The sequence below is a fragment of the Artemia sp. Qi Xiang Cuo genome, chromosome 19, assembly GCF_049724085.1.
Source record: "Artemia sp. Qi Xiang Cuo chromosome 19, ASM4972408v1, whole genome shotgun sequence".
Taxonomy (NCBI): Eukaryota; Metazoa; Arthropoda; class Branchiopoda; order Anostraca; family Artemiidae; genus Artemia; species Artemia sp. Qi Xiang Cuo.
In genome coordinates this window covers 35,407,742-35,420,939 of record NC_142812.1, presented here as the reverse complement: position 1 = coordinate 35,420,939, position 13,198 = coordinate 35,407,742, and the positions used below count along the sequence as shown (strand labels likewise).

At 36.4% G+C, this 13,198-nt stretch overlaps 1 protein-coding gene across 1 annotated transcript in view; it reads right to left on the bottom strand.

Annotated features, from left to right (window-relative positions):
* The window catches only part of LOC148940780 (proline-, glutamic acid- and leucine-rich protein 1), a 51,844-nt gene that overhangs the window by 21,297 nt on the left and 17,349 nt on the right, over positions 1–13,198 (bottom strand). Inside the window, exons 4-6 of the mRNA XM_089104852.1 lie at positions 8,782–8,882; positions 6,364–6,441; positions 3,081–3,400 (exon numbers count right to left, since the gene is read on the bottom strand). Of these exons, the coding sequence (XP_088960978.1) occupies positions 3,081–3,400; positions 6,364–6,441; positions 8,782–8,882 (499 nt within the window). The remainder of the gene's footprint in view (positions 1–3,080; positions 3,401–6,363; positions 6,442–8,781; positions 8,883–13,198) is intronic.

The following is a 13,198-nucleotide window of genomic DNA, read 5'->3' as shown; positions in this document are numbered from 1 at the left end:
AAAGTAACGCGCGTAGAAAACTATAGGAGTTTTACTCTTAAAATCCAACTGACTAATTGACAATCCGACTATTAAAACTTTATTTCACCTGCCAATTCACTCGTGATATTTGAAGTCATTTGACTATCCGGCAATGGTTCTAGGCGTTTACGCCCCCCCCCCGTGAAAAATACCTCCCCGCGGAAGATACCCCGCCCCTCCCCCGTGGAAAATAAGGATTTCCAAATTTGAGAATTTTATTTGAGTTTTGTTTTTTTAATTTCAGTAGGGGGAAGTAATTTTGGTACTTGTGTATTATGCGCCACTCACTCAAGTTTACGCTGTGTAAAATTCGAGAACCGGTTTTTTCGTTAGTTTCTTCGTTACTTTAGAAGTAAATTTGGGCTATAGATTTGCATATTAGGTGTAAAATAACATAAATGAATATACTGAATGGGGGGGGGGGTGTTCAACCCCCCCGCCCCCCGGAAATACCCAAACGCGGAAAATCTACCCCGTAAAATGCCCCCTCACGGAAAGTAACCCCCGCAGAAAATACCCCCTCCTTTGAAAATACCCTTCCCCCTTTGGAAAATAAGTTTTCTAAATTTGAAACTTTTATTTGAGTTTTTTTTTTTATAGTTTCGTTGAAAAGTGCTAAGGAACGGGAAAAAGAGGAATTTACACACCAGAAGTATCTTAAAAACTCAGAAAAAAAAAACACAAATCCATTTGTGTTGAAAAGTTTTCCATATGAAACGCCGGCCACCCCGGCAATATATTTCACTTAGAAAATAGAGCCGATCTTACCTCTGAGCAAGATATTAAAACTTGAACTTTAAAAGCATTAGGAAAAATTAAACCCGAGGATAATGATGCGTTTTTTAATGTGGGGTGTTATGGTTTTTTTGCTAGTTTACGCTTTTAAATATGCTTAGCTTATTCGGACACTTTCTGCACTTTTTGGCCCGACTGGGATTTTTGCAGAAGGATGGGAAACCTGATTCTTTTGAAAAAAAGGGGGGGGGGAGAAATGACTGAAAAATGTATAAAATTGACAAACAGAAACTTAAGAAATCATTGAAAAATTCGAAAGATTTGGAGATTCTGGGGAGAGTACAGAGGGAGTCAAAGTGCTCAAAGGCCATATATTCCCCTCTTATGCAAGAGTTTACCATCATTAGCAAAATTTTATTAGTCACTGTATTCTTTTTGTCAATCTGATTGGTGAAATTTGGACTGTCAACAACAACTAAGATTGAAAGGTTTTTTTTTCTATTTGATAATCTAAGGATCCAAATTGAGAATCTTGATCATTAGACAAAAAGGTCTAATACTCACTTTAAATGCTTGTTTATTTTTCAAATACGTGAGGTGTTAACTTTATCACATTTTCAAACATAAAGCTGAATTTGTTTATATCACTTCTGATGAACTTTTATGGAAATATTGTCTTGTCCGTCTATCAACCTGATGTCGAAGTTTCTGCAATTACAAACATAAGTAACAAACTGCGTTTTCTTAATATCCTTCATTTTTTTCGTCAGCTGACACCTAAATAGAGGACCTTATTATATTGGAAAGATGGCTAGAGCCACTAGAAGACCTCTAAGACCATTTTTGAGGGTAGAGATAAAGATATGCTTCGACCAAAGTTTTGATTGTACCTTAATACTTAGTCCTATACGTACAACACCATATAGTGGTGTTGTACACATGATGCGGTAACACTAGAATACGGAGATACTATACAGGACCATACAAAAAAAAATAGGCGTGTAAAGAATAAAAACATGAATGCAAGCAATGAAAGTAGTAAAATAAGCACTATAATGAGGTTCATTCACATTAGTTCTCTCTAATAAAAAAAAATAAAATAAACGAAGGATTCCTTATAAGTGGACATTTATTTTCAACAGATTCCCGAGTATTTAGCCACATTCATGCAAAAATCCTGCCCCCTCCAACCCCTCCCACAAAAAAGGCAAGTCAGTGCCGTCTAGTGATATCTAGCGACAGCTAAAGGCTAATTATAAGAACCTAAATTAAAATATCGGCTGTATATTTTTTTTTCTCGGTTTCTATCCGTTTATAGTATAGTAGTACAGTAAAGTATGCTTGACACAAAAAAAACTCACGAAGACATGGCTGAAAAAAAAAAAAAAAAAAAAAAAAAAAAACAGCATACAAATACAGCTAGAAGATTCAATTTTATCCTTTAAAACTTCCCCAGAAAATACAACAAATTTTCCTCCCACTCTCCACACATCGGGCAAATGTAAGACCACCCTTCCCAAATATATTCTTCTTTCCCCAAATGGCATAATATTACCTCTACAAGAAATTGCCCACTTAATATCATCCCTAGATAGCCCAGCTCTAAAATATACCTCCTTTCCCCATGTCTCCTTTACCCGAGAATGCAAACCAAAAGAGTAAGACGTTCTGATCTGGCACCCCCACTTCTGAATTTCGTGATAAACTAAAATAGAGTTTACCTGTTTAGAAACCTCTACAACTTGCCAACCCCTACCATACCCCCAATTCCATTCACGAGAAATTCCACGCAAATCCAAAATTGTCTTAATCTGCCCCATCCACGAACATCTTCTTTCGTCAAACAGAGCCTCCACCAATGCTTCCCTTACTAGCCTCTGCTTTTCCATACTTACCCCTCTTTCCCAAAACTACAACCTTTTTACTAGCCTCCTACTTCTTAACGACAAAATTCCCAAATCACCTTTAATAACTAAGTTATTAAACCTTACACTTAAACCTAGCATCCTTCTAAAATACTAAATATTTAAAATCAATGAAAACCTCTTGGACACAAAAGAATCAGCTAACTCCTGAAAAGCTTCAATCTAGTTCCAAATAAGCTTGAACCTTTAATTTAAATTCAAAATTCTATCAATTAAAATTAAGCTAATAATTATTTTTAGTCTTTTGGGTAATACTGTAGAGGCATTATTAAGTCCTGGTGACCTGTTACACTTTCTTACTTCTCTTTCCCTGGAAAGTAAGAAACATACTTTCCTTTTCTTGACCTTTTACATTTTTTTACTTTCTTGAAAAATGAAGATAAGGTATGCATTTATCACCTAAGCATCCTAGATAAGACCATACAAAGGTTACGATAGCGAACAGCCATTCGATGCATATCAGTTATAGGGTCCACGGCAGTCATTTTAGGTAGGTTAAGACCCTCTTCAGAAACTGTTTCGCCAAGAAAAGATTTCAGCGTGCTTCTTAGAGATAGGATGACCTTATCAGATTGCTCAGACCAAGCTTGCTTGTGACTAAGGCCTTTGATACCGCTTCCACCAATTTGTGGTAACTGAGCATAGCACTTGGTTAGAGAAGAAACAGCAATCAAATCCACCAAATCAAAATAGCTCAGCAGGAGATCTTCCAAGGCATTCTGTGAAAGATATGGGATAAGAATTTAATCTTACATAAATGAGTGACAGAATAGATAAAATCTTTTACGTTCAACAAACTATTAAAGAAAGTTACGAAACCGTAAAATTATAAAGTTGATCTAGAGTTGATCTACAAATTATAAAGTTGATCTAGTAAATAAAGAACGCATTTATGTAAAAATTGAAGAAAACTCAAAACAATCGATGCGATATTTATTTATTGTACCAAAGTAGGTGCTCGTGACTGTGTGTGTGTGCCCTTCCTCCCCATATACATCTATTGCACCTCTTCTAGGTTGCTAACACATAAAATGACAACTTTTTTAGTTTATACAAATGTCTTGGGAGTATATAGCGTCTAAAAATTGCTTGAAAGCTACGATTTATACGAACTGAACATTTTATTATAAAACTAATACAGTAGTTCAATTATACGACGAGGTTGACAATCTAGAAATTATCTGATGAGTTACAAGGTTAATTCTTGAAAAAATAAGAAGAGAATTTCAAGCGTGAGTAGGTTTTGGCAATCCTATTCTGCACGCCTAGCAAGACTTTTAGTCGGATAGACTTTTATGCTAGACTAGCAGGTGCGAAATGTCTTAACTTTTGTGCTTGAAGATATATTTCTCCCTGTTTCCGTAGGAGGCCATGACCTTGGTAAATACCAAACAATTTATTGATCCCCAATAGCTGGTAAAGACATATTTTATTGTACTCAACAGGCACGCATGCTTACCAGCCACTTAGCACAACACTAAGCTCATTTCAGCTCTAGATTTTTAGAACCGATATAATAGAAAGTCTTTCTTCAAACGTGGATGCAATTAGAACGCAATTATAAAGCTAGCACTTGGTAGTACACCCAACAATAACAATTATTTACACAAGTTGGATCCTTAAGGAAAATCTTGCTTACGTTTGTACTACAATTTTCATTTATGTATACGTGTTTTCACTGCCTGGGGTTCGATTCCTGGTGTGACTGGTTATTTGGTTTGGAGCGGGGGTCAATGGTGTAAATCTGTAACCCCAGCTTTCCATTTAGAGCTGGAACTGTTGACCCAGCTCTAAATGGGTACCTGGAGAAATCTGGGGGATAAACACGGGAAGCGTCGGATGATTTCCCCCCAACCACGCATTGCGCTCCCGGCTGAAGGCATTGAATCAGGAGATCGGTACCTGCGCAACGCAGACCATTGGTCATCATACGGAAATTTTTTTTTTACGAATCCCTTTTTTTTAATCTCTTGTTCCTGGTGTATTCGTCTTGTATGCTTTGGGTAACCTGACAATTTCTACTTTAGGGGTCATCCCTGGGAGACGATGGCAAGCTGAAAGTTTTTGCTATGTCTGACAATTTGTTAATAATTCGTAAAAAAAAGATTAAAAATAAATAAAGGAAGGATACAAAAAGTAATTTTCGTCCTGGAAAACAATATGAAATTTTGAATGGCTCCTTGGCAATATTTGAAACAATTTAATTATTTAAAACAAGAAGTTTATTTAGTTGAGGTTTATTATTTAGATTCATTCATTCACTTAACATCTCAGTTTTTTTCGAACAATCCGTGCTAGTTTGACGCAGTAGGACTAATCTACGGATTTTCATACAAGAGTCAAAGTGAAAATTTTTTTTCTTTACTTCGGAGACAAGGAGTTTATGAAATTTGAAAATAGCAAAGAGAACAGCAATGGAGATGAATAATTCCAGAGACTCAAGCGAGTCGGTAACCATACACAAACATTTTTTCGTTACCTTCAATTCAGCAAATTTAGCTACCGTTCACGAATGTCATTTCATAATCAATGATATGAGAGAAGAGCTAATTGGTACAGTCTCTTCACTTTCCAACTTAGAAGTAAGAGTAACGGCGCCAAATAGAGATGAAATTAAGGTTAACTCATATGCAATATAGAACAAAAAGCCTAAATGTTTCTTCGCGCTATTGTGGGTTAATGCAGATTTTGATGTTTATGAAATAAAGGCCAAGTTAACAGAAATTTAATTGGTAAAGTCAGAGGGTAGATTTTTACTTCTGAAGCACATTATCAACCCGTTTTGAAGAAGAGTAACATATATTTTAAAATGAAGCTATGTTTTATCTTCAGAATATAATCTCGTGATTTTTAATCTAAGCAAAGATTTAAAGACCCTGTTTCAAAATCAAAAAAATTTTGAACGCAAATAGTAACCATAATAGTAACTGAAAAGTAGCCGTTCCATGACTATTATAAAAAGCAACCATGAATTTTTACTAGCAATCTTTTAAGAACTTCCTTGTCAGGAAAATGGAAATATATTTCCTTCACTGGAAATGTGTAAAAAAGGAATTCCGTCACTGGGATCACTAGTCGTTCTTCTGTAAAATATAGCAGCGAATAAAAGATAGTAATAAAATATATAGCAGCGAATAAAATATAGTGGAACTATAAAATATAGTTCCACTAAATATACTAAGCTTACATTTATTACTACAAGTGTAGTATAGACGAAGATAAATTTCAAGGTACTCATCCAATTTACCTCGTTGTATACTGAGAAAAAAATAGGCGAGGTTTGAACTTAGTTCAAGCCGTCTGCTTAAGAAAATAGTATTTCAAAAATGATGAGAAAAAAATAAGCCCAAAAACTCCCTGATAAAAAAACATTTTTCTTGTCGCCCATATTGTCTTTTATTTATTATTATATTATCCAAGTTAGAAAAGATAACATACGGCTGGATGATTTTACGGTTTGAGACCTTTATACATAGAATTCAATGAAACTAAAACAAGCTAAAAGAAAGAAAAAAGAAATACCAGGAAAGACGAGTCTTAAATATAAGTGGTTAACATAACATCATAAATGGTTAGAAAAGATAACTTATCTTTTAAACCAATTAAAATAAATTTAAACCAATTAGATTTAATAGATTTAGACCAATTAGGATTAGATTTAAAATATTTAATCATCTGTCACCTTGAAAGGGAAGGCAGGTCCTCGGAATTTCTTAAGTACAGTAGCCAGACAGTCAAATGAAGCAGGCAAATTCTCTTCCTAAAGAAAGACAAAATTATAATATCCCAAGAATAACAATCTAATAAGTAGGCACAAGTAACAAAGAGAAGACAAGGTCATCTTACACTTCGGCTTTACAATCCATAATAGCCCACAAGATTCAGACTCAGTGATATATCTACAGAAATGATGATAAAACAGTTACATTTGTGCATTATATAATGTTTTAAGAAAACAAGAGCTTTTAAAACGAAAGTCACCCCGAAATTAAAACTCAAAACGAACGGAAATAATCCTGTAAATGAGAGAGGCTGTCACTACTCCCCCCACCCCCTTCAACGCCCCGTCTGTATTTACAATTTTGTTTACACATATTGCCTCAGGCTCTATTCGCACTGGTTTTTACAGAGTAACATTTCCAGCTCCAATTTTTTTAAACCAATCTGTGTACAAAACACTTATAGTTTACTAGTTTGCACCTACCACTGCAATCATGACGAATCCTTTAGGACTGAAAAATCCTTTTTATAGCGAGAAAAGGAATAACTAAATCAAAAATATTATTGGCATAATTAGGCAACGAAGAATCAAACAGTTCGTGGTAGCGAACTGTAAGTAAGGAGCAACCCGGCTGAATAGTAACCGGAACTCTAAAAAACGGAATTCATCAAAAGAATCAGATTTGTATGCTGATTTCAAATATATGAGTTTCATCAAGTTTAGTCTTACCCATCAGTTACGCGCCTGAGAAAATTCACACCATCAGATTCAGCGTATCAGAGAACCCTACTGTAGAAGTTTCAAGCTCCTATCTGCAAAAATGTGGAACTTTGTATTTTTCGCCAGAAGAAAGATCACGGAAGCGTGTTTATTTGTTTCTAGTTTTTTTTTGTTTTTGTTTTTTCAGGGGTGATCGTATTGACCCAGCGGTCCTTAGAGTATCGTAAGAGGGCTCCTTCAAACGGAAAATAAAAGTTCTAGTGCCCTTTTTAAGCGACCAAAAAAATGGAAGGCAACTAAGCCCCCTCTCCACGCTCATTTTTTCTGAAAGTCACCCGATCAAAATTTTGAGATAGCCATTTTGTCCAGCATGGTCAAAAAATATAATAACTAGGTCTTTGAGGATGACTTAATCCCCCACAATCCCCGGGGGAAGATCTGCAAGTTATGAACCTTGTCGAATATTTACATTATAACTATTATTTATTGGGAAGTATACAGAAGTTTTCAGGGGCGATTTTTTCTGGTAGTGGGGGTGGGTGGGTCGGAGGTTACGCAGAGGATCTTTCCATGGAGGAAGTTTTTGTAGGGGAGGGATATTGCTAGGAAGGGGGCGCCGTATTTCCCAGCATTATTTAAAAAACGACCAGAAATTAAATAATTTTTTTTTAACTGGAAGTAAGGCGCAACATTAAAACTTAAAACGAACAGAAATTATTATGTATATGACTGGGTTCCACCCTAGTCAGTACCTCACTCTTTACGCTAAAGTTTTTTTTTTGTACTTGCATCAGAGCTATTTATTCTAATTAACGGCCTTTGGTATTAAGGGGTCATTCTTAAAGAATTGGAACAAAATTTGAACTTTAGCGTAAAGAGCGAGGTATTGACTAGGGGGCGAATCGACTAATATACGTAATAAAAACATATGAATATAGAAGTTCGTTATGTAAGTTAATTCGTAAGTTACGTCAGATTAAAATTTCGACAAAGCCAATTGGCCAAAAAAGGTAAAATTAATATGCAAATTTTGTTTTAATTATTCACACACGGTGAGCCAAAATCAAAACCTGTATTAATTCAAAAACGTTCAGAAAAAAAAGCTTTTTTAACTGAAAGTGAGAAGCGACATTAAAACTTAAAACGAACATAAATTATTCCGAATATGATAGGGACAGCCCACTGCTCAACGCCTCGCTCTTTACGCTAAACTTTTTATTGTTTAAAAAAATAATCTTGTGAGACAGAGTTAAACTTTAGCGTAAAGAGCGAGCCGTTGAGGAGGGGACAGCCCCTTTCATACGGAATAATTTCTGTTCGTTCTAAGTTTTAACATTGTTCCTTACTTTCAGTTAAAAAAAACTGTTTTTTTTTTTATTTAATCTAGACAAAGATGCAGGAAACTAGGTTAAATCATGTACTGAGCTTCAGCTATGCTATTATTGAGAGAAACCAGTGAAGAAATTACTTCTTGACAGATCTCTTTGCTTACTGGGATAATGGTAGGGGAAGAAGGATCTCAGTATGACAAAAAATGTCACGTTATTTTTCTCAATGGCTTCAGCCAACTTGTATACAGCGATTTTTGTATGCATTATAAAACTCTTTCTTATAATCCACTTAAACCTATTTTCTTATGTGAATAAGTAAGGACTTTACCTTCTGCTTCGGATTTCCAAGGACATTTATAACCTGTGGTATTACAGAACTCAAATCACGGCTTAGTTCAGAGCTCGACGCCGATATTTCTAGCAGATTCCCTGAAAGCGAAAAAAATAAGTAATTTTGAAATAGCGTAGGCTTAGATTGTTTCGACATAAAAAAATAAATTGTTTAAATTTGAGGGGAGAAATTTCACTCCAAGAACGTTTCGTTTTTTTTTGTATTTTGAAAACATAAGGGCCAAAAACAGGAACGGCAGCGACAGAAAAAATGAAAAGGAAAATGAAAAAACAAAATACTATCTTCTTTAGCACTACATATAGGTAGTATGTTTTTCCATAGTGTCACATATCCTTGAAATATTAACATTCTTTGCGTGAGATGATAATATGAGGCAGTAGATTTGCATATGCAGGGTGGATTCTCACAGATGAAAAAAGGAAGAAAAGTCTGCGAACCAAAATTAGAATATTGGAAGCTACAGTGATGACAATGGTGAAGTATAGTTCTGAAACGTGGGCACTCCAAAAGACGGAAGAGAATTTATTAGATATTTTCCAGAGGAATTGTCTACGGATTTTCTTGGGTACCTGTATATTTATTTCGCATGACTGACCATATTTCAAATAAAAAGCTGTACGAAATCTGGCTCTATCCTGCTTTCTATAATGATAGAAAAGTTGAGATGGCTAGGACACCTTCCGCAGATGAAGAATGACAGAATTTCAATGATCGTTCTTTTCGGCCAACCATCTGGGGCCAAACGTAAAGCAGGCCATCCCCGAATTGGGTATGGGAGATCATAAGAAAAGATTTAAGGGATCTTCGAACTTCTTGGGTGGGTACAATGAGGGAAGTTTTAAAATGATTGGGACGGAAGAGGAGTGTGCGTAACTGTGTTGGCTTCAGGCGGCATGGTGCTGGAATGAGCAGTTTCTTGTAGTAGTAGTATTAGACCTGCATAGGGGGATACTGGCAATCCCTTTATTCTATCGGCTTTATAAAACTTCACGTCTAGTCCACGGTGGAAAGCTCAGAGACCTATTCTGATACTTTGGTAATATCCGGCAGAGCTCGGAAAGCAGACCCACCTGGGGATTGTCAAATGGACTAAGCTAGTGCCGTCTTAGTCTTAAAGGCTGATTCATCCATTTAGCTTTTAAGTTTTAAGTTGATTACCCCATTTAGCAATGGTCTTAGTTTACAGGATTTTTACCCAACTTTATAGCAAAACAAGTATTCATATGTTTCCGCTTATGATTTCAACTTAATTAAACAACTGGTCAAATTAAAAATTACACATACGAGCTTGTGAACATTCAGAGAAATATACTGAGATTTACACATTCGTATTTTTAAGCAGATGTATTTATCTTCAAGAAAAAATTATCTTTGTTACTGACTGGTCAATCTAGCATACCGTCTGTATTTAAATAGTTGCAAACAGTGTAACAATATTGACAGTTGCATAAGTTATGCCTGGACCGTTATGTTAAAAAAAGCGGCTACGTCCCAAGCTTACCCTTAATTGTGCCTATTGCGGGATCAGACACGAACACCTCACTTGGTATCCAGTACAATCCATGCAATCAACTCCCACCTGTCACGAAATTACACCGGCTCTCCGCCAAACCGAAGCCAGCAGCAATCCTTTCTTCTACCAAACTTTCAAAAACATGTTAATGGGCTCTAGGCCATTTCTGAAAATTGTCCACCATTGACCGCCTCTACCTACGCCAATTTGGCAAAGGAGCAGCTACAAATACCTGCTTTATGATACAGTCTACAAACTGACCCTCAAGACATGGCCCAACCAGCAAAATCTTCTCTGCTTGAAAGTCGTGGCGGTTGGCTCAGTGCTACAGCAGTGGTAGCATGCTTCAACATTTGAAATTATTCCACAGTATCGAAACCCTCAGTATTTTTGTAGACGTCGGTTGTCAAAAACTTCCATATCATGGACATGGGCTTTAAGGGCGAAGTCTCAACTGTATAGAAGAGAACGAACCAAACATCCACTTTGTAGACACAAAGTTTAGAATTAATGCTGATCTCCCGTAGGTTACACAAACAGTGGCAGAGCTTAAAGAAAATGACTTGGGATTTGTTGATTCTATTCTGTATGTCAAGGTCACAACCCCTCACGAGTTTCTTACAGTGAGCTGGACAAGGTAAGTGAAACCACCAAGTTTTTCTAATTATTGTCTAAAGAATACAAGCTGGTAATTTGACTGTATACTTAAGTGCATGACTCTGGTTTAGGCTGCGTTAACCTTCATACCCAGCATCTAAGAGAAATATGTTATTTCATCTAGCATTGCTTGGGCAGTCGCTGGATCAGCAGCAGGAGCGACAATATTGCCAGCGCCATTCAGGTCAGACAAACTGATACACAGATCAATAGCGACATCGTCAAAACTTTGAGTACTACTTCTAAATCCCAGTTTACGTAGCAATTAAAAAAAGAGAGAGAAAAACAATATCACCCATTAATATATTCTGAAAACCTATCCATAATTCTTTTCTGGCCCAAAAACCAGGATTTTCGCATGCCCTTCGGGCAGAGCCTACAATATGAGAGCTGAACTGTAGTCTTTTAGTCTATGTAGGGACTATCTGAGGTTGTTATACCAAGATTTCGTTTCTTCGAGCTATTTTTCTATTTTCAAGGGGAATGCTCTGTTCAAGCAGGCAAGCTAGCAGGCAGCAGTTTGAAGTTAGAGTTTGACTGAAATTTAAAAGTGCTCAAGATGTACGACCAATCATTGGTCTCGTGGTCATTGTGTATCTTACATTAAAAAATTTACAGCTCTAAAAAGGAGAATTTTTCCGTGGGTCTGAAGTGCTGTAAACTATTTTTTACAAGCCACTTCTGTTTATAATTTAATGAACTTTCTATTTATATTCTGTTTTTGGGGTTGAATTACGTTAGCTATGTCACATGACATTACATACGTCACGTCTGTCATCAAAAATATTACATATACCTTGTCAAAATTCATTACTAAAGAAATTGAAGATTTCGCGTTCCTTCTTTCTTGATAGTGATTTAAGGAAGACATTACAGAGAGTCCAAATTGTATTTTTCTTCTCGTGGAAAGATTTTGAATTGTCAAACTTTCCAGCACAGAAATGGCTAATTTTGAAACTGTTCGGCTTCAGCCTGAGATCGAACTGAAGACAAACCTGAAGACTGAACTGAACTGAAGACTGAAGTTATTTCATTTAAACCAGGTTTAAAAAGATTAGGTCACCAGTAAATCGCCTTGTTTCGAAACCTTATTATACTCGCGTATAATTGTTTAACAAGACGAACACTTTGGTTTTGCCTCGTCATTTTGCCCTATGGTGTAGAGTTTAGTATATTGCCAAAAATGGGTGATTGTCATAAAATAGACCTCATCCCAGCTTCATGAAAACAACATCAAATTTTGGAAAGCTATATATGGCTCTTGCCTTGGGCCAAAAAGGATTGTTTTGCAGGTCCTTGAGGCAGGGCCTACAGTGCAAGAGCTAAAGTACAATCTTATGAAGGTGGAGCTGTTTTGCTAAGCCTTCGTTTCTTCGATCTATGATTTTGCTTTTGAGTAGAAGGCTGCATTCAAGCTGACATGCAAACTGATACCAATTTAAAATTGAAGTTAGACTAAAATATAAAAGCGCCCAAGACGTGCAACAGTTTCCAGACTCCATCGCCAAAATACTTTTTTGAATTATAAAGAGAAAAATTTTGAGATCCAAAAAGAAGCATTTTCTTATGGGTTCGATGGTGCTGTTATCTACTTTTGCAGGCAATTTCTGTTTATGACTTTGGCAGAGGAACAATATCACATATGCCTCTTAAATATACTAGTTATCTCATTGCTAAGGAAATCGGAGATTTCTGTTTCCTCATTTCTTGGTAATAGCATTAGAAAGTTGGCCCAGTGCAAGAAAGTCAGGTTTTAAACTACAAAAAACAATTTCCTTTTTAAAGTTGATCCTTGACGAGATTAAGGGGGTGATAATTTCTCTGTTGTGGTATACACCAGGAAAAAAAAGATATTGACTTGGGTCAAAAGCGGTATGTGATCTGATTAGCTGCAAAAATAACCCAGAGGGAAAAAGTGAGCCCTTACCCCCTCTGACCACTCTCCCCAGCCCCTTTTGGCCAAATGGTAAGCATGCTGTATCTTTTTGAATCAAAATCACGCATCGATTTTCAATTCGAATGAGCAAAGAGGCAACGTGGACCAGTAGCACTTCCACCCCTTCACCCCAACCTTCTTTTAGTCAACTTTTAACAGAAGGGAGTCCATGTTGCATCATGATTGAAGGGGAAATATACAATGATTTTTAATTGTATTACAGGACGACGAAAGCGGGTCCGTGATTTCCCTAAGATCATCCATCCCAAACCCCACCGACGACATTC